Below are 19,018 nucleotides of genomic sequence, written 5' to 3'. Positions count from 1 at the left end.
GGCAGTGAACTTTTGTTTATTTTAGTGTTGCCCCCTTCCGATATTTTGTTCCCTTCCTCAGTTGAACTTGACCTGATTTTCTTCCTGTAATACCCAGATGCTTGAATAAACCTTTAAATTTGATACGGAATGTTGTTGGTGTGGTGCTGTGGCAGGGCCTGGGTTATGCTCTTTCCGCTTTTTAATATGTTAGGTTCTAAAAACCCCTAGAAACGCGAGCTACGTGCGGGATGTTATATATAATGATCATTTGTAAATGTGGGGTCAGTACTTACCACTGTGTTGCTTCTTTACTAACTTTAAGTTCTTTAAATGTGGATTTTTTTGTGTGTTGGAACAGACATTCCTGTTTGTTTGAATGTGCTCTTCTAGAGTTTCAGTTACTTCATGTTCTGGTTGCTCTATGATTTGCTCAGACTCATGTTGGCCTATTGCAGTCTCAGCATCTTCATAAATGTCACAGAAAAGACTTCCTTTATTCTCCTTGACCATCTCTTCCATCTTCTCCACAAGATCGGCCTGGGTGCATCCACTGAAGTTTAAATGTCTGTAATTACGTTCAACAATGATCTTCTGTATGACATTCTCCTCCACTGGATCAACACTGCTGCCTATTTCTATGTTCTTTGTAGTTATCACCATGGTGTATTTATGGGCCTCCTCAGACAGAGATAAGAGAATATGATCTGCTCGTCTTTTGTCTGTTTCACTGAAGTTTTCTGGCTCTACAATGAGCATTATGACATGAGGTCCAGGAGCCGATAGAGACACACACTCTTTAATACACAGTGTGAGCTGATGATGTGAGAAGGTTTGGTCAAACAGATGAGGTGCGTTGATGATGGTGATGTATCTTCCCTTCACATGTCCTCTGACTCTCTCACACTGAAGTACTGAATGTAGAGGATCTTTAGTCTCCAACACAGATCTGCCCAGGAGGAGGTTTCCCACACTGCTGGTGTCTGAGACACTTTTCCCCAAAAGAATGAACCTCAGCTCAGACACTGCAAAAGAAGAGATGCATTCAAACCTACCACTTTATTTACTAAAATGTAACCCAATGACATTATCTGTATTTGTATCTGATTTATACTGACAGTGAGTGTGGTCTATACTAGGGATGTACCGATCCCGTGGTCACGGGTATCGCACTTTTCAGAGCGCTGCCAGTCTAATCCATTCCACTTGAGGAATGTCCTATTAAATTAAACTCCATTCCGTGTTTTACCTACAGCATTGACCACGTGCCTGCTTCCTGAAATCCATGGGCGTCGGAACCATTATGTGTGGGACAGAACACGCCCACTTTTTATTTACTTCCGACGCCCATGCCCGTGGTGGTTGAATAATGTCAATTAACTAACTATTGCTTGAACTTATAAGAAAAATACACTTATATATTAAATTACATTAATGAAAATAAATAATACATTCATTCATTCATCTTCTACCACTTATCCGAACTACCTCGGGTCACGGGGAGCCTGTGCCTGTGATCTCAGGCGTCATCGGGCATCAAGGCAGGATACACCCTGGACGGAGTGCCAACCCATCGCAGGGCACACACACTCATACACTAGGGACAATTTTCCAGATATGCCAATCAACCTACCATGCATATCTTTGGACGGGGGGAGGAAACCGGAGTACCCGGAGGAAACCCCCGAACATGCAAACTCCACACACACAAGGAGGCGGGAATCGAACCCCGACCCTGGAAGTGTGAGGCGAACGAACCTTTTGCATTGTGTTTCAAGAGTTCTAGTTTAAGATTCACTTTAAAATATTGCCTTTTCTTCAGAAAACAATTTAATTTAATAATTGCAGTATATATGGTTTAGATTGTTATACCACTAACTGTTAAAAGTACTGTTTGCTACTGCATTAATACTTTTTTAAGCTTTCTTGTGTTTTCATTTTTCATCCAGTCATATGGGCATTTTTGTATTTCTTTGCCAGAAACAAATAAATCATCGGTATCGGCCGATACTGGCAAACTCTGGTATCGGAATCGGTTCGGAAGAGAAAAAGTGGTATCGGTACATCCCTAGTCTATACCAAAAGTGTTATTTAATGTGTTCCAGCTGATGTCAGTGAATTAAATAAGATATTAATGTAGACTAATATAAGCTATGATTCAAACAATAATGTCTTTCCCAAATCAGGAAGCTGTTATTTATGTTGACATCAAAAGCAATCTATTAATATTTTCAGCAGATTTACAGTTTATATGGTTTTAATTTGGATCTTAGTAAGAAGTTGTTTAGAAGTCTAATCTCTAAATGATATAATGTTAAAGAAATGTTTATTAAGTTGCCAGGATACACTTATTTTCTGCAGATGTATATTAGCAATAAAGTGTTCTACTGTTCAAAAAAAAAAATTTAAGTCAAACTTCAACCATGTTCGTAAAACTGGCAACCGGCAAACTCTGGTATCGGAATCGGTTCGGAAGAGAAAAAGTGGTATCGGTACATCCCTAGTCTACCTGAGGTAGTTCGGATAAGCGGTAGAAGATGAATGAATGAATGAATGAATGAATGAACTTTAAGTTCTAGATAAAATATTGCCCTCTATTTTACGTTCTGAGCAGGTGTACAGGTGGTATTATTAAATTGGACAGTAAACGCATTCGCCCTATTGAACATGCTTAAAGTGACAGTAGAAGGCTTCTGAATTTATGGGACATGTCCTCTCTTAAAAGGAAGAACACATGTAATATTAATTTTCCATTCCATAAAATAAAAAATACTTAACACTATAATCAATACAGTCCAGGGGTAAATAATGTATTTTACATAAAACAGAATTGTCAAATACAGACTGCACACTAGTCGGCGCTATTTTATGTCCTGTAGTGTATTGTATTGTCTGTTTGCACTAAGTTGCACATTATGCACTTCATGTGGCTGGACAACTTCCTTTTCAGTCCTTAGTTCTGTGTTGTTTTATGTAGCTCCATGGTCCTGGAGGAACGTTGTTTCATTTCACTGTGTACTGCATCAGATGTATATGGTTGAAATGAAAATAAATGCTACTTGGCTTCTTGAGGATACTACACTTTGATCATGTTTATTCAAACATCCCTGATGCCTACAAAGCTACTCCCTCTTCCATGTTGGACAATATATTTACCTCTCCCTGTTCCTACTCCCCAAATTTCAACCCCCTCATCAAAAGTGAGAAGCCCACAGTAAGGATTGTAAAAGTGTGGCTAGAAGGAGCAAACTCTTCACTACAACACAAGTTGCAGAACACAGAGTGGAATGTGTTTGCTTCTCAGGCCACACTGGACCCCACCCAGGCATTAATATCTACACCAGTTCAATCCTGCATCACAGCAATGGGTGTGTCAATGAGGTAACCACCCAAAAAAACAATAAAAACATAAACCAACCATAACTGAACAAGGAAGTCTGACTCCCACATGATGCTGCGTTCAGATCTAGTGATTGGGAAGCCTATAACTTATCCAGGGATAATCTGAAGAGGGGAATTAAGACATCTAAACATAGCTACACACTGCAGATTGAGAACAAATTTAAGAACAACAATCCCTACACATTTGGACAGAATACAAACCAACAAGCAGCACCCCACCAGTAAAGCCACCCTCCCAGATGAACTGAAAATCTTTTATCCTCACTTTGATTGTGGAAACACGGAACCACCCATTAAAGCTGAGCCCCCACCCAACAACCTACCACTCACACTTTTCACCTGTGGTATGTGCTTCACTCTGAGTAGATAAATGCAGAAACAGCTGCTGGCCCTGATGGCATCTATAGCCTGTGCCGAACAGCTGTCTGAGGTCTTCACCGACATATTTAACCTCTCCTTGGCCTAGGCCATTGTCTCTCCCGGCTTTAAAACAGCCATCATTGTACCAGTACCATAACTTGCTGCAATGGCCCTCAATGACTTCTGCCCTGTTGTCCTTAATCCCATTGTTTCCAATCATTTTGAGAGGCTGATCCTCTCCTAAATGCTTTCCCCAACACTTGACCCATATCCTACAGATCCACCAGGTCAACTAAGGATGTCAGAACACTATTCATTGATTTCAGTTTTGCACCCATGCTCTGAACACCGGTGTACCACAGGGCTGTGTGTTGATATCTGACCACGGCTCCAGCTACATAATAAAATTGGCAGATGACATTATGGTGGTAGGTCTGATCAGAAGATCAAACAGCCTACTGGGAAAAGGTTCAGCATCTGAAAATGAGGTGTACCAACATCAATCTTGCACTTCATCATCACCCAGAAGACAAAGAAGCTGATTGTGGACCACCGGAGGACTAGAGGGTCCACAGACACACACACACACAAACACTAGCTATATTGATGGAGCATGTGTATAGCTTCAAGTTTCTCTGTGTCCATATCTCTGAGGACCTTTCCTGGACCTTCAGTACCTACAATATGATTTAAAAAAGGCACAACAGTGCGTTTACTTTCTTAAGCCCTATTCGGACGGGATTAGTTTTACGTGGGGACGTGGAGTAATGCAATTTTACCTCAGGACATCTGTAATATTAATTAAGTACTTATTTAATTTTTAAATAAGTCTGTGCAGTCTGGGCTACAGTACTGCTGCTTCATGCATACAGAACCTTTACCTTATTACATTACTGTAAATATATTAATGTATTACATATTTCTAATGTACAAATAATAATAGAGTCTATTCAGCACAAACAATTTAAAGTTATTTCTCTACTCAGCTATGCTAGCTTGGACCTGACACACAAAATTAGGCAAAGACAAGACCAAATGTAGCTGGTCATGGTTGTACATTATAACGCTGATTTGATTAGAAAAGTGCTTTTAAGACCTGATTAAACATGATCAAAAACTCTCTTAGCACAAGTACAAACTGTATATAGATCTCATGTACACTATTAAACAGTGATCCAGTCTCACCGCTGATCACCACAGAGCAGATCCATTCATCTGAGCACTGGACTGGTGTATGGTGGCAGAATTTAGTAAATGAGGACAAAGTCAGTGGACATGTGTTGGACACTAACACTCACACTAACACTCAGTTGGACACTAACACACACACTAACACACACTATATATACACATATATACACAATACATACACATTGTGAACTAAATATATCTAATATTAATCTTTATATTATTTTTTATATTAACCTTTGGTTCTATGTTTATGTTCTGTAAAGCTGCTTTGAGACAATGTCAATTGTAAAAAGGGCTAAACAAATAAACTTGAATTGAATTGAACACACACACACACACACACACACACACACACACACACACACACACACACACACACACACACACACAAACACTAACACTAACACACTCAGTATTTCAAAGCAACATTTACATTTTAAACATGTTGGTCCTGGATGCAGCCCTATATTCCCTCAGGGATAATCAGTAATCAATATCCAGGTTAAATTAATTGCTTGCTTGTGTATAAACTCCCTCGTTAATACACACACAGTATAATTTATTGTGATATAAAAAGACTTTTAACCTCCCATTGTAACACAGCTGTGGACGATGCACTCGGTAATCGATTACATTTCCTAATGTACATAAACGTGTAAAGGTTAAAATCTGTTTCACACACGTCTGATATTAGATAACACACGATTCAGGTGTTCAGAGTCATTAATAAAGACACAGAGTCATTAATAAAGACATTATACTTGAGTGTGACTGTTTTCCTGTGGTTTACTGTATAAACAGAGTGAGATATAAACACTGCTGAGTCCAACATGGCCGCCATCAGCGCCCCACGTCTGATCTGTCGGGGGATTATAAAGGAGCTTCGGTATCTAAAAGGGCCTGAATATAAAGACACAATCATGTACAATTATGTGCTGGAACAGTTCCGGAACAATCAGGTAGGATATGGAGCACTTTAGAGCTGAGAGAAGTGTGTTATTGGTGTTTGTGTGGCTGCTGACCTTCATGAAACAGCGTCTGTCAGCGCCTCAGCTAATGCTAATGCTAACGGTCATTTGTGTAACAAGTACCATGACAACAAGCTCACTGCCTCGTGCCTCTAAATACTGTAACAAGCTCTCACTGCCTCGTGCCTCTAAATACTGTAACAAGCTCTCACTGCCTCGTGCCTCTAAATACTGTAACAAGCTCTCACTGCCTTGTGCGTCTAAATACTGTAACAAGCTCTCACTGCCTCTTGTCTCTAAATACTGTAACAAGCTCTCACTGCCTCGTGCCTCTAAATATTGCAACAAGCTCTCACTGCCTCGTGCCTCTAAATACTGTAACAAGCTCTCACTGCCTTGTGCGTCTAAATACTGTAACAAGCTCTCACTGCCTCGTGCCTCTAAATACTGTAACAAGCTCTCACTGCCTCGTGCCTCTAAATACTGTAACAAGCTCTCACTGCCTCGTGCCTCTAAATACTGTAACAAGCTCTCACTGCCTTGTGCGTCTAAATACTGTAACAAGCTCTCACTGCCTCTTGTCTCTAAATACTGTAACAAGCTCTCACTGCCTCGTGCCTCTAAATATTGCAACAAGCTCTCACTGCCTCGTGCCTCTAAATACTGTAACAAGCTCTCACTGCCTTGTGCGTCTAAATACTGTAACAAGCTCTCACTGCCTCGTGCCTCTAAATACTGTAACAAGCTCTCACTGCCTCGTGCCTCTAAATATTGCAACAAGCTCTCACTGCCTCGTGCCTCTAAATACTGTAACAAGCTCTCACTGCCTTGTGCGTCTAAATACTGTAACAAGCTCTCACTGCCTCGTGCCTCTAAATACTGTAACAAGCTCTCACTGCCTCGTGCCTCTAAATGCTGTAACAAGCTCACTGCCTCTAAATACTGTAACAAGCTCTCACTGCCTCGTGCCTCTAAATACTGTAACAAGCTCTCACTGCCTTGTGCGTCTAAATACTGTAACAAGCTCTCACTGCCTCTTGTCTCTAAATACTGTAACAAGCTCTCACTGCCTCTTGTCTCTAAATACTGTAACAAGCTCTCACTGCCTCGTGCCTCTAAATATTGCAACAAGCTCTCACTGCCTCGTGCCTCTAAATACTGTAACAAGCTCTCACTGCCTCTTGTCTCTAAATACTGTAACAAGCTCTCACTGCCTCGTGCCTCTAAATACTGTAACAAGCTCTCACTGCCTTGTGCGTCTAAATACTGTAACAAGCTCTCACTGCCTCGTGCCTCTAAATGCTGTAACAAGCTCACTGCCTCTAAATACTGTAACAAGCTCTCACTGCCTCGTGCCTCTAAATACTGTAACAAGCTCTCACTGCCTTGTGCGTCTAAATACTGTAACAAGCTCTCACTGCCTCTTGTCTCTAAATACTGTAACAAGCTCTCACTGCCTCGTGCCTCTAAATACTGTAACAAGCTCTCACTGCCTCGTGCCTCTAAATACTGTAACAAGCTCTCACTGCCTCGTGCCTCTAAATACTGTAACAAGCTCTCACTGCCTCGTGCCTCTAAATACTGTAACAAGCTCTCACTGCCTCGTGCCTCTAAATACTGTAACAAGCTCTCACTGCCTCGTGCCTCTAAATACTGTAACAAGCTCTCACTGCCTCGTGCCTCTAAATACTGTAACAAGCTCTCACTGCCTCGTGCCTCTAAATACTGTAACAAGCTCTCACTGCCTTGTGCGTCTAAATACTGTAACAAGCTCTCACTGCCTCGTGCCTCTAAATACTGTAACAAGCTCTCACTGCCTCGTGCCTCTAAATACTGTAACAAGCTCTCACTGCCTCGTGCCTCTAAATACTGTAACAAGCTCTCACTGCCTCGTGCCTCTAAATACTGTAACAAGCTCTCACTGCCTCGTGCCTCTAAATACTGTAACAAGCTCTCACTGCCTCGTGCCTCTAAATACTGTAACAAGCTCTCACTGCCTTGTGCGTCTAAATACTGTAACAAGCTCTCACTGCCTCGTGCCTCTAAATACTGTAACAAGCTCTCACTGCCTTGTGCGTCTAAATACTGTAACAAGCTCTCACTGCCTCGTGCCTCTAAATACTGTAACAAGCTCTCACTGCCTCGTGCCTCTAAATACTGTAACAAGCTCTCACTGCCTCGTGCCTCTAAATACTGTAACAAGCTCTCACTGCCTCGTGCCTCTAAATACTGTAACAAGCGCTCACTGCCTCGTGCCTCTATATACTGAGGTAAATAAATGCTAGTGTGCTAACAAACACTGCCCTATGGTACTAAATAATGTGTATGAAGTTTTAAAATATGACTTTACCAGAGATTATTTACAGAGCGTGTAATAAATCTGACTGAAGTAAATCACTTGGAATCAGAGATCTTTTTAATCAGAGATCAAGTGGTTTTAATGTGTTTCTAGTGGTTTAATCCCTCACTGTTCCTTATCTGATTTTAACTTGATGCCAATCATCTACTTCTAAAAGACGAGGCTGGTTTCTGGTGGCATTTAATAAGTAACCAGGGAATCTCCAGGGATCAATGTAGTATCTGTCCAACTGGGAATTTATTTATTGCCTCCTAAAGAGGTCATTGATCATATTAAAGGTAATAATTTTCACATTTATAACTGACTTTCCCTCTGAAGCTCCAATTCAGCCCCAATGGTGCACTACACAGGGTATAAATGGTGATTTTAGACCACAGTGTAAAGATACATTATATTTTATTATGTATTTGTGTATGTGTGTTTAGGTGACCAGCGAACGTCTCTGCCGTGCTCAGAGGGAGGCCGTCCACATGTCCCACACATACCTGTGTCTGTTAGAGTCAACACGCCGTCACCTGGACCTGCATAATCTGTACCACGGGAAAGGAGAACGGCCAACAGATGAAGTGGCCGGCCTCGTAGGATTACGCTTACCTACACAGCCCGGGGGTAAAGGCTGGGAGAAGTGACGGACTGTGTGCAGGTGGAGGAGCAGGTGCAGTTGGAGGAGCAGGTGCAGTTGGAGGAGCAGGTGTCAACCAGAGACTTCCTCAAAATATGCAGTGTGTTCATTCTCATTGTGTGTTGATTTGTAAACGCTGTATTTTCTTCAAATAAATAAAGTTTGTTCTGATGCCTTATAATTTTAATTAAAAATATACATGAATCTACAGTATATACAGTGGCAAGACAAAGTATGTGAACCTTTTGGAATGTCATGGTTTTCTGAATACATTTGTCATAAAATGTGATCTGATCTTCATCTAAGTCAGTAGCATCAGTCTGTAGCTGTGGATCAGACCTGCACATCACTGAGGAGGGATTTGAGCCCATTCTTCCTGGCAGAACTGCTTTAGCTCGGTCATATCCTTCGGACGTCTCATGTGTACGGCCCTCTTCAGGTCAATCCGTAGTATTTCTATTGGGTTGAGGTCTGGGCTCTGATTGGCCGCTCCAAAAGGCGGATTCTGTTTTTCTGAAGCCATTCTGTTGTGGACTTGATCCAGTGTTTTGGGTCGTTATCCTGTTGCATCACCCACCTTCTACACAGTTTCAGCTGATGTACAGACATTCTCACATTTTTCTGAAGAATTGTCTGATATTCTTGGGAATTCATCTTCACCTCAATGACTGTAATCTGGCCAGGCCCTGATGCAGCAAAGCAGGCCCAGATCATGATGTTTCCTCCACCATACTTTACAGTTGGGATGATGTTCTCATGATGATATGCCATGCCCTTTCTACACCACATGTAGCGCTGTGTGTTTTTCCCAAATAGTTCAATCTTAGTTTCATCAGTCTACAAAACATTTTCCCAAAACCGCTGTGGAGTGGCAATGTGTTCGTTTACAAACTTCAGGCGTGCAGCAATGTTCTTTTTAGTAAGCAGTGGCTTCCTTCATTGTGTCCTGCCGTGGTTTCGCTGCTTGTTCAGTGTGTTACGTATTGTAGACTCATGCACCGAGATGTTAGCAAGTCCCAATGATGCCTTCAAATCTTTGGCTGTCATTCGGGGTTGTTTCTTTACCTCACTGATGAGTCTTCGTTGTGCTCTTGGTGTCATGACTGGGCACCCACTTCTGAGTAGCAACAGTCCCAGTAGACTGGTGAATTTCTAAAGTCTTTGAAATAACTTTGTAACCCTTTCCAGCTTTATGTAAAGCAACCATTCTTGATCGGAGGACCTACATAAGCGTGTTCTTCTTGTGCAGAACAAACTCCAAAGTTTTGAGGGGTTTTTATCAGCTGTAGGTCCAAAAAACCAAATGTATTATCTTAACGAGACTCCAGCTGCTAAAACCTGACTCCAGTTAGCTTACTTTAGGTCATTAACTCAAGAGTGCACAAACTTTTTCCACAATGTTCTATGAGTTTTTTTGGTTGTTCTCAATAAAGACATTTTCTCAGAATATTTTGTGTAATTATTTTTATACCCTTTGACTAAGATGAAGATCAGATCACATTTTATGACAAATTTATTCAGAAAACCATAAAATTCCAAAAGGTTCACATACGTTTTCTTGCCACTGTATAAATCTATAATGTGAATCTAAGTACATTTTTACACTCACTTTGTGTTGAAAACTGTATACAATTTACACACAGGTTCATGTGAACACACCGTTTATCTCCAGGTTTGCAGAAAGCTGTGGAAACTGCATTTAGCGATAAAGATTACATGTATACTTTCATGATATAGTTTATTTCCTTCACAAGTACTAAAATAATTTAGCAAAATAAACACGGCTGCTTGAATATTGTAGAAATGTTGACCAATGTGTATCAGTAATGAAAAAGAAACCAGTTTCATTAATATAAGACATAAGAGATGATGTTTAAATGTTTTACTTAATCAATGTGAGCAAAAAAGCAGAAAGCAGCACCAGGAATAGGTTGAAAATAAAGTGCTGTCAATCACTTTCTAGTTAACAACAAAGAGTGCAGTTTGATTTGTGTGTAGAAACGTTTAGGGTTCGATGTGTTATACTGCGTTATTAATGTACGTGGATGTGTTCGATTTCTCCTAGACGTGTTACACACATTACACCATACAGTCAGAACTTTTGTCTATTTATTCACCAATATCTTTAATCTAGCAGTTACAAATCAGAGAAAGTAATCCTGAATATTAAAGGAAACCGTGAGTGTGTGAGAATCAATGCACAGTTTACACCATCACAGGATATTATGGGATAGCGTGAGGAAACACACACTGGAGTTATAGAGTTTCCTATAATGTCTATAAAGTTAATATGATTGTGTACCTGTGCTATAGGTTTGTCACACACTTCACACACACACACACATACTGCCCAGGTACTCAGGGACTTCAATCGGCGGTTGTGAATAGATCTGCGTTAATGCAGTAGCCATGGAAACGAGTCACTAAGCAGCAAATCTAACAACAGCTGAGAAGAAGCTTATTAACAAACTCTAATAAACACTTCTGATTATAAACAGTGGAAAGGTGCAGAAAAGCTGAATTAGAAAAACTTTGCTGGTTATAAACATGATTACAAACACACACACACACTTCTATCAGTCACTCTCTCACACACAGATAAAGTAGAGATACAATACATGTATTTATAATAAATTTTGCTTAGGTTCTAACATCCAGTACAAGCCAATCTGAGAAAAACCTGTGATGTCATAATGCACAATCATGTGACCTCACAGGAGCGGAGACTTAGTTGTTTTTCTTTTCTGGCTGGTTCTGAGGAGGGAAGTATGGAGGAGGCTGATCCTGAGAGAGAGAGAGAGAGAGAGAGAGAGAGGGAGAGAGGGAGAGAGGGAGAGAGAGAGGACAGACTTAGTATCTGTGCACCTAAAGTTGTCATGGCAACACACACACTAAGTGAATACACTCAATATGGTAGTCATTTTACTACTTAATATTTTCGTGTGTGTGTGTGTGTGTGTGTGTGTGTGTGTGCATGTGCGTGTGTGTGTGCGTGTACATATACCATTGGCATATAGACATTGTGCGGGTTGGTAGGATTGTAGTAAGCACTGCCAGCTGCCTCAGCTTCTTTAGTATTTCCAGGAACAACTGATCCACGCAGAGAGAGAGAGAGAGAGAGAGAGAGAGAGAGAGAGAGAGAGAGAGAGAGAGAGAGGGAGAGACAGAAAGAGAGACAGAAAGAGAGACAGAGAGATGGAGAGAGAAAGTGTGTAAGACAATAGAATACAATAAATAAAAAGGAAAATCATCACAGAACAGTAAGAATGTGTTATATGTGTGTGTGTGTGTGTGTGTGTGTGTGTGTGTGTGTGTGTGTGTGTGTGTGTGTGTAATTGTGCATGATACCTGGTGGAGGATTCCAGTTCTGAGGAGGTCCAGGGTATGGAGGAGGTGGAGCCATGTAAGGGGGAACTGTGGGATACATGCCTACACACACACACACACACACACACACACACACACACACAGACACAGACACACACACACAGACACAGACACACACAATCTCTTAGGAAAAACCGAAGTGGTCACTACAGACATTACAGAGTCTCACAGCTGGAGCATTACCTGGAGCAGCAGGTGGGTAGGGGTAAGGGTTGTAGTAGGGTTGAGGCATTGCTGGACTCGCATAGCCATTCATGTAGCCTGCAGGGGCAAAACTAGCTGCACCATTCTGTGCAGGGGGGCGAGATGCTGAAATACACACATTACACACTGTTTACTCACACACATATATATATGTAATATCCAACTCCTTCAAAGCCCAACACACACACACACACACTCTCAGCACTTACCATTGGAGGCCAGTTTAAAGAGGTGCTGTCCGAGCTCAATGGCCCCTCCATTGAGAAAGGTCAACTTAAACTTGGCCTGACCTTCCCAACCACCTGAGAAAGGGGGAGGTGTCCATTATATTCTAATTAAATAATATATATAGTACTGTAATGTCACGCTCACACACACACTCACTTACTCACCACCAGGTTCTGCTTTGATGATCCCCTGGATGAAGTTGGCAGAAAATACGGGTTGCTCAATGCTGCAGTTCTTCATCAGGTAATACGGGAACATGAAGGAGCAGAACTTCTCCTTCATATTACTGCACACAAACACCATCTACACACACACACACACACACACACACACACACAATGAACAACTCAAAACCTGCAGGATCAGTGAATATCTCTACAAAGCAGTGGCTGGTTTATACTTGTGTGATGACATTGTGAGCAGACTAACACTGTGACATATACATGTTACATGAGAATGTCCTCTAAAAGGTGCTGCAGATTAAAACCACACCACAATTAACAGCATGACAACCAAAAACATCAGAAACGTCTCTGTGTACACAGTTAGACACAAATCCCAGTCAAACAAACGGCATTCACTTGACACAAAGCACTGTTAGATCACAGGACTGTGCAGTAGCAGGTCTCATTGTGTGTGTGTGTGTGTGTGTGTGTGTGTACGCATGTGTGTGTGTGTGTGTTTACCCTGTAAGGTGTGAGGTACACAATGCCCTTCTTGGTCCCTTTAAATAGGTCACTATTTTGTGTGACATCACTGAATGACAGCTCCACATTCTTACAGTCTCTCAGCACACTGAAACACAACACAACACATCAGCGTTAGGATCAAAGGTTTGAAGATAAAAGTCAGGGTGAAAGGTTAAAGGGTCAGAATTAACTCAGGGTTTACAGTACAGAACAGAGTGCAGTTAGGTCAGATGTCAGTGTTAGACTGGGTTTTAGGGTTAAAGGTGAGAGGTCAGGCTTTCTCAGGGTCAGTGATACAGACTGAGGTGAGATTTTAGTGTTACAGTAAAACACACTGGTTTCCTTTGCAGGGAAGTGAGAAGATGTAGAGGTTCCAGTGTGTGTAAATAGGAGGTGGTGAAACCTGAGCAGAGCCTGAAGACAACCTGAGCTGTGAGAGTCACCAGATCAAAGTCCTCAGTGCTCACTGAATAAGTGATGAGGCAGAGCGACGACTGATCCACTACAGCATGACGATACAGTGTAGAGGTGTGGACCTGTGTGTGTGTGTGTGTGTCTGTGCGTGTGTACGTGTGTGTGCGTCCGCGTCCGGGTGCGTGCGTGAGACTCACACACAGTTCCTAAAAATAAGACAACACTCAGGTGGTTTACAAAACCTTGCAATTTCTGAACTCCGCAAACGATTTCAAAACACTTCCTCTGTGTGTGTGTGTGTGTGTGTGTGTGTGTGAGAGTGTGTGTGTGTGTGTGTGTGTGATCGTCTCTGACTAAACTCAGGTCCCTGAACTCTGGATCATCATCATTATTTTATGCTTTATAGCTTCTGAAATGATTAATAATGGAATTTGGCTTTAGTTGTAAGATATTAGGTTACATTACACATTAAAATTAGAGTTTAATCCTGATCACTTAATAATAACATAAGAGCTGATACACAGTCGTGTACAACAACTACTATAAACACAACACACTGAGATATAATACAACTATGTACAAAAAATAACACACACACACAGACACACACACAGACACACACAGACACACACACACACAGACAGACACACACACACACACACACAGACAGACACACACACAGACAGACACACACACACACAGACAGACACACACACAGACAGACACACACAGACACACACACACACAGACAGACACACACACACACACACACACAGACAGACACACACACACAGACAGACACACACACACAGACACACACAGACACAAACACACACAGACACAAACACACACAGACACTCACACACAGACACAAACACAGTCACACACAGACACAAACACAGTCACACACAGACACAAACACAGACAGACACACACACACAGACACACACACACACACACACACAGACAGACACACACAGACAGACACACACAGATACACACACACAGACACAAACACACACAGACACTCACACACAGACACAAACACACTCACACACAGACACAAACACAGTCACACACAGACACAAACACAGACAGACACACTCACACAGACACAAACACACAGACACAAACACACAGACACAAACACACACAGACACACACTCACACAGACACAAACACACACAGACACAAACACACACAGACACACACACACACAGACAGACACACACACACACACAGACACACACACAGACACACACACACACAGACACACACACAGACACACACACAGACACACACACAGACACACACACAGACACACACACAGACACACAGACAGACACACAGACAGACACACACACACAGACACACACACACACAGACACACACACACAGACACAGAGACACACACACACAGAGACACACACACACACAGACACACACACACACACACAGACACACACAGACACACACACACACACAGACACAGAGACACACACACACACACAGACACACACACACACACACAGACACACACACAGACACACACACAGACACACACACAGACACACACACACACACACACACAGACACACACACAGACACACACACAGACACACACACACACACAGACACACACACACACAGACACACACACACACACAGAGACACACACACACACACACACACAGACACACACAGACACACACACACACAGACACACACACAGACACACACACACAGACACACAGACACAGACACACAGACAGACACACAGACAGACACACACACACAGACACACACACACACAGACACACACACACAGACACAGAGACACACACACACAGAGACACACACACACACAGACACACACACACACACACAGACACACACAGACACACACACACACACAGACACAGAGACACACACACACACACAGACACACACACACACACACAGACACACACACAGACACACACACAGACACACACAGACACACACACAGACACACACACACACACACACACAGACACACACACAGACACACACACACACACACAGACACACACACACACACAGACACACACACACACACACACACAGACACACAGACACACACACACACAGACACACACACAGACACACACACACACAGACACAGACACACAGACACACACACAGACACACACCAATGTGACAGACTGATGAGGTGTTTTGTTTTGTTTTGTTTGTTAGGTTGTTAATACGGCTACTGTTTGACTTGACAGCTCGCTAGCTGGTAAACACATAACTAAACTATAAAAACGACCTTCCTGATATTTACACAACATATTTAACTTCGGAAACAAAACAAATACCTGACAGTTAGCATGTGTGCTAAAGTAGCTGCGCTGTTGTTACCGGAAGTGCGGCTTTGTGACGCAGCTCGCGCGTGTTCGCTAAGTGACTAATATATAACGTTTATAAAGAGAGATAAACGTTAGTGAAATGATCAGGAGAGTTAATTCTGTCTCTCACCTCTCACTGTTGTTGATGAGCACTCCTCCCTGAGGAGAATGGTTTCTGTTCAGCGCCATCTTCTCTCTGACTGACGGGTTACACACACAGACAACCTGCTGACAGAGCCGCTCTGTTTACACACCACCACCTAGTGGACATCAAGTGCACTAGATAGGGCTCGAGACTGTAGGGCCGAGGGAGCCTACGGAGGGCTTAGGGAGCGGTTTGGACTACAGCCTGGGTCACTAATCTGTTTCTCATGACTGAGGTAAATCAGGAGGAGTTTTATTACCAAGGATGATTTGTCTTACTCTAGTGTACACAGAGCAGACAATACACACAGAAATAGACAAAAATAAACAATAAATAAAGTGAAAAATACATATATTATATGTACAGTTGTGCTATAGAATGGAATAGAATAGAATGGAATAGAATAGAATGAGATGCAGGATCTGCATTAGGGTGGAGATGGTGATAAATAAGATTATTGCACATTATTATTGTGTAATGGGGAACATTTCACTGTTCATCATGTAGATTGTCTGGGTGAATAAACTGCTCTTGTCCCTGGTTGTGAGGGTATTTGGGTCTCTGTATCACCGGGCAGATGGTAAAGGTTTAAACAGTGTGTGACTGGGATGTGTGGGATTCATTGGGATGTTCTGACTCTGGATATATATACAGAGTCTATACAAATAAACACGTCACCGTGTTTATAATAATAATAATAATATAATATAATATGGGGAAGTCGTGGCCTAATGGTTAGAGAGTCTGACTCCTAACCCTAAGGTTGTGGGTTCGAGTCTCGGGCCGGCAATACCACGACTGAGGTGCCCTTGAACAAGGCACCGAACCCCCCAACTGCTCCCCGGGCACCGCAGCATAAATGGCTGCCCACTGCTCCGGGTGTGTGTGTGTTCACTGCTGTGTGTGTGCACTTTGGATGGGTTAAATGCAGAGAACAAATTCTGAGTATGGGTCACCGTACTTAGCCGTATGTCACGTCACTTTTAAAAACATACAGTACATTTACAGTATTCAGCAGATGCTCATTATACTGTATATATGAGAGCTTCTTTTTATAATATTCTAAATAGCTCATGTATGTGTTAAACTGTGAAATAAGAACATTTCATTTCTTGCTGTGTGATTATCTTTAATTTCGACATTCTGAACTTTTTCTTGCTTGAACAGGACATGAACACGTCACTATTGAAGAAATGCTCTTCCTGTGGTCAAGAACACGGCTACACAGCTACCTAGTAGTGTTTAGTACAATCCCACAAAAACACACACGTAATAACACAAGGACAAAAAATATTTATAAAATTTTATTTACTACAGAAAATGGTGTGTGTGTTGTATCTCAGTAAGGTCTGAATTTCCTCTGTGCTCTAAGTAAAGCAATGCGCTGCTTATCTTCCTCAAACTTCCTCCTTAATTCAGCAATATCTAATAAGAGAGACAGAGAAAGGGGGTTAGTTTAATGAGCAGGTATGTTATAAAGGGTCTAAAAAGAGATGATGGTGTGTGTGTGTGTGTGTGTGTGTGTGTGTGTGTGTGTGTATGCGTATTCACGTTCTCTCTTTGAATCGCGATGTTGCCATGTGTAGAAGTTCAGCAGCTCTTTCCTCTTTTTCTTGTTGTGTTCTTTCTGAAGCACTCTCTGATTGGCTGCCTCGCTGTGTGGGCGGGACTTCATGCTTTTGCCTCCTTTGGTCACTTTAACCCAGCCGTCCTCATCCTCCTGCTGTTCCTCCACCTCCTTCTTCTGACGCTCCTCCTCCTGAGAGCCAGGAGTAAGAGGCAACGTTCATCACTTAGAAACATTGTCATGTTAAGTGTTGGACTGAGACACACACACACACACACACAGACACACACACACACACACACAGAGACACACACACACAGAGACACACACACACACAGAGACACACACACACACACACACACACACACACACAGACACACACACACACACACAGACACACACACACACACACAGACACACACACACAGAGAGACACACACACACACAGAGACACACACACACAGAGACACACACACACACAGAGACACACACACACACACAGAGACACACACACACACACACACACAGAGACACACACACACACACACAGAGACACACACACACACACACAGAGACACACACACACACAGAGACACACACACACACACACACACACACACAGAGACACGCACACACACACAGAGACACGCACACACACACAGAGACACGCACACACACACAGAGACACGCACACACACACAGAGACACGCACACACACACAGAGACACGCACACACACACAGAGACACGCACACACACACAGAGACACGCACACACACACACAGAGACACGCACACACACACAGAGACACGCACACACACACAGAGACGCGCACACACACACAGAGACGCGCACACACACACAGAGACACGCACACACACACACACAGAGACACGCACACACAGAGACACGCACACACAGAGACACGCACACACACACAGAGACACGCACACACACACAGAGACACGCACACACACACAGAGACACGCACACACACACAGAGACACGCACACACACACAGAGACACGCACACACACAGAGACACGCACACACACAGAGACACGCACACACACACAGAGACACGCACACACACACACAGAGACACGCACACACA

At 42.6% G+C, this 19,018-nt stretch overlaps 3 protein-coding genes and 1 long non-coding RNA gene across 4 annotated transcripts; 1 reads left to right on the top strand and 3 right to left on the bottom strand.

Moving 5' to 3' along the window:
* Positions 1 to 264: 264 nt before the first annotated feature.
* On the bottom strand, positions 265 to 3,961 carry LOC132842114 (GTPase IMAP family member 9-like). The gene is made up of 2 exons (XM_060864785.1): positions 3,705 to 3,961; positions 265 to 1,030 (listed from the first exon to the last, which is right to left on the bottom strand). The coding sequence occupies exons 1-2, from the start codon at positions 3,959 to 3,961 to the stop codon at positions 265 to 267; spliced, it is 1,023 nt and encodes a 340-aa protein (XP_060720768.1).
* A 1,717-nt stretch (positions 3,962 to 5,678) lies between these two features.
* fmc1 (formation of mitochondrial complex V assembly factor 1 homolog) lies at positions 5,679 to 9,052 on the top strand. The gene is made up of 2 exons (XM_060865247.1): positions 5,679 to 5,891; positions 8,685 to 9,052. Exons 1-2 carry the CDS (start codon positions 5,763 to 5,765, stop codon positions 8,886 to 8,888), a joined length of 333 nt encoding a protein of 110 aa, XP_060721230.1. The 5' UTR covers positions 5,679 to 5,762; the 3' UTR covers positions 8,889 to 9,052.
* Positions 9,053 to 10,972: 1,920 nt separating this feature from the next.
* wbp2nl (WBP2 N-terminal like) lies at positions 10,973 to 16,475 on the bottom strand. The gene is made up of 8 exons (XM_060865244.1): positions 16,324 to 16,475; positions 13,387 to 13,495; positions 12,865 to 13,003; positions 12,682 to 12,774; positions 12,452 to 12,577; positions 12,230 to 12,310; positions 11,886 to 11,971; positions 10,973 to 11,665 (listed from the first exon to the last, which is right to left on the bottom strand). The coding sequence occupies exons 1-8, from the start codon at positions 16,380 to 16,382 to the stop codon at positions 11,609 to 11,611; spliced, it is 750 nt and encodes a 249-aa protein (XP_060721227.1). The 5' UTR covers positions 16,383 to 16,475; the 3' UTR covers positions 10,973 to 11,608.
* A 1,147-nt stretch (positions 16,476 to 17,622) lies between these two features.
* Positions 17,623 to 18,241, bottom strand: LOC132842521 (uncharacterized). Its single transcript, XR_009648039.1, has 2 exons — positions 17,890 to 18,241; positions 17,623 to 17,763 (listed from the first exon to the last, which is right to left on the bottom strand). It is a non-coding gene; the product is annotated as an uncharacterized LOC132842521 (long non-coding RNA).
* Positions 18,242 to 19,018: the final 777 nt, after the last annotated feature.

Source organism: Tachysurus vachellii, chromosome 3, assembly GCF_030014155.1.
Source record: "Tachysurus vachellii isolate PV-2020 chromosome 3, HZAU_Pvac_v1, whole genome shotgun sequence".
Taxonomy (NCBI): domain Eukaryota; kingdom Metazoa; phylum Chordata; class Actinopteri; order Siluriformes; family Bagridae; genus Tachysurus; species Tachysurus vachellii.
Note: the sequence above shows the minus strand (reverse complement) of the source record. Positions and strands in the feature narration are given on the sequence as shown.

What these genes read in the sequence shown, in the direction of transcription:
- fmc1 (XM_060865247.1), top strand. Translation starts at nt 5,763, where the DNA reads ATGGCCGCCATCAGCGCCCCACGTCTGATCTGTCGGGGGATTATAAAG. An exon ending in AACAGTTCCGGAACAATCAG is followed by an intron (nt 5,892 to 8,684) that starts GTAGGATATGGA and finishes ATGTGTGTTTAG; the next exon opens with GTGACCAGCGAACGTCTCTG.
- LOC132842114 (XM_060864785.1), bottom strand. Translation starts at nt 3,961, where the DNA reads ATGATTGGAAACAATGGGATTAAGGACAACAGGGCAGAAGTCATTGAG. An exon ending in ACAGGTGAAAAGTGTGAGTG is followed by an intron (nt 1,031 to 3,704) that starts GTAGGTTGTTGG and finishes ATAAAGTGGTAG; the next exon opens with GTTTGAATGCATCTCTTCTT.
- wbp2nl (XM_060865244.1), bottom strand. Translation starts at nt 16,382, where the DNA reads ATGGCGCTGAACAGAAACCATTCTCCTCAGGGAGGAGTGCTCATCAAC. An exon ending in TGTACCTCACACCTTACAGG is followed by an intron (nt 13,004 to 13,386) that starts GTAAACACACAC and finishes GTGTGTGTGTAG; the next exon opens with ATGGTGTTTGTGTGCAGTAA. An exon ending in GAACTGGAATCCTCCACCAG is followed by an intron (nt 11,972 to 12,229) that starts GTATCATGCACA and finishes TGCGTGGATCAG; the next exon opens with TTGTTCCTGGAAATACTAAA.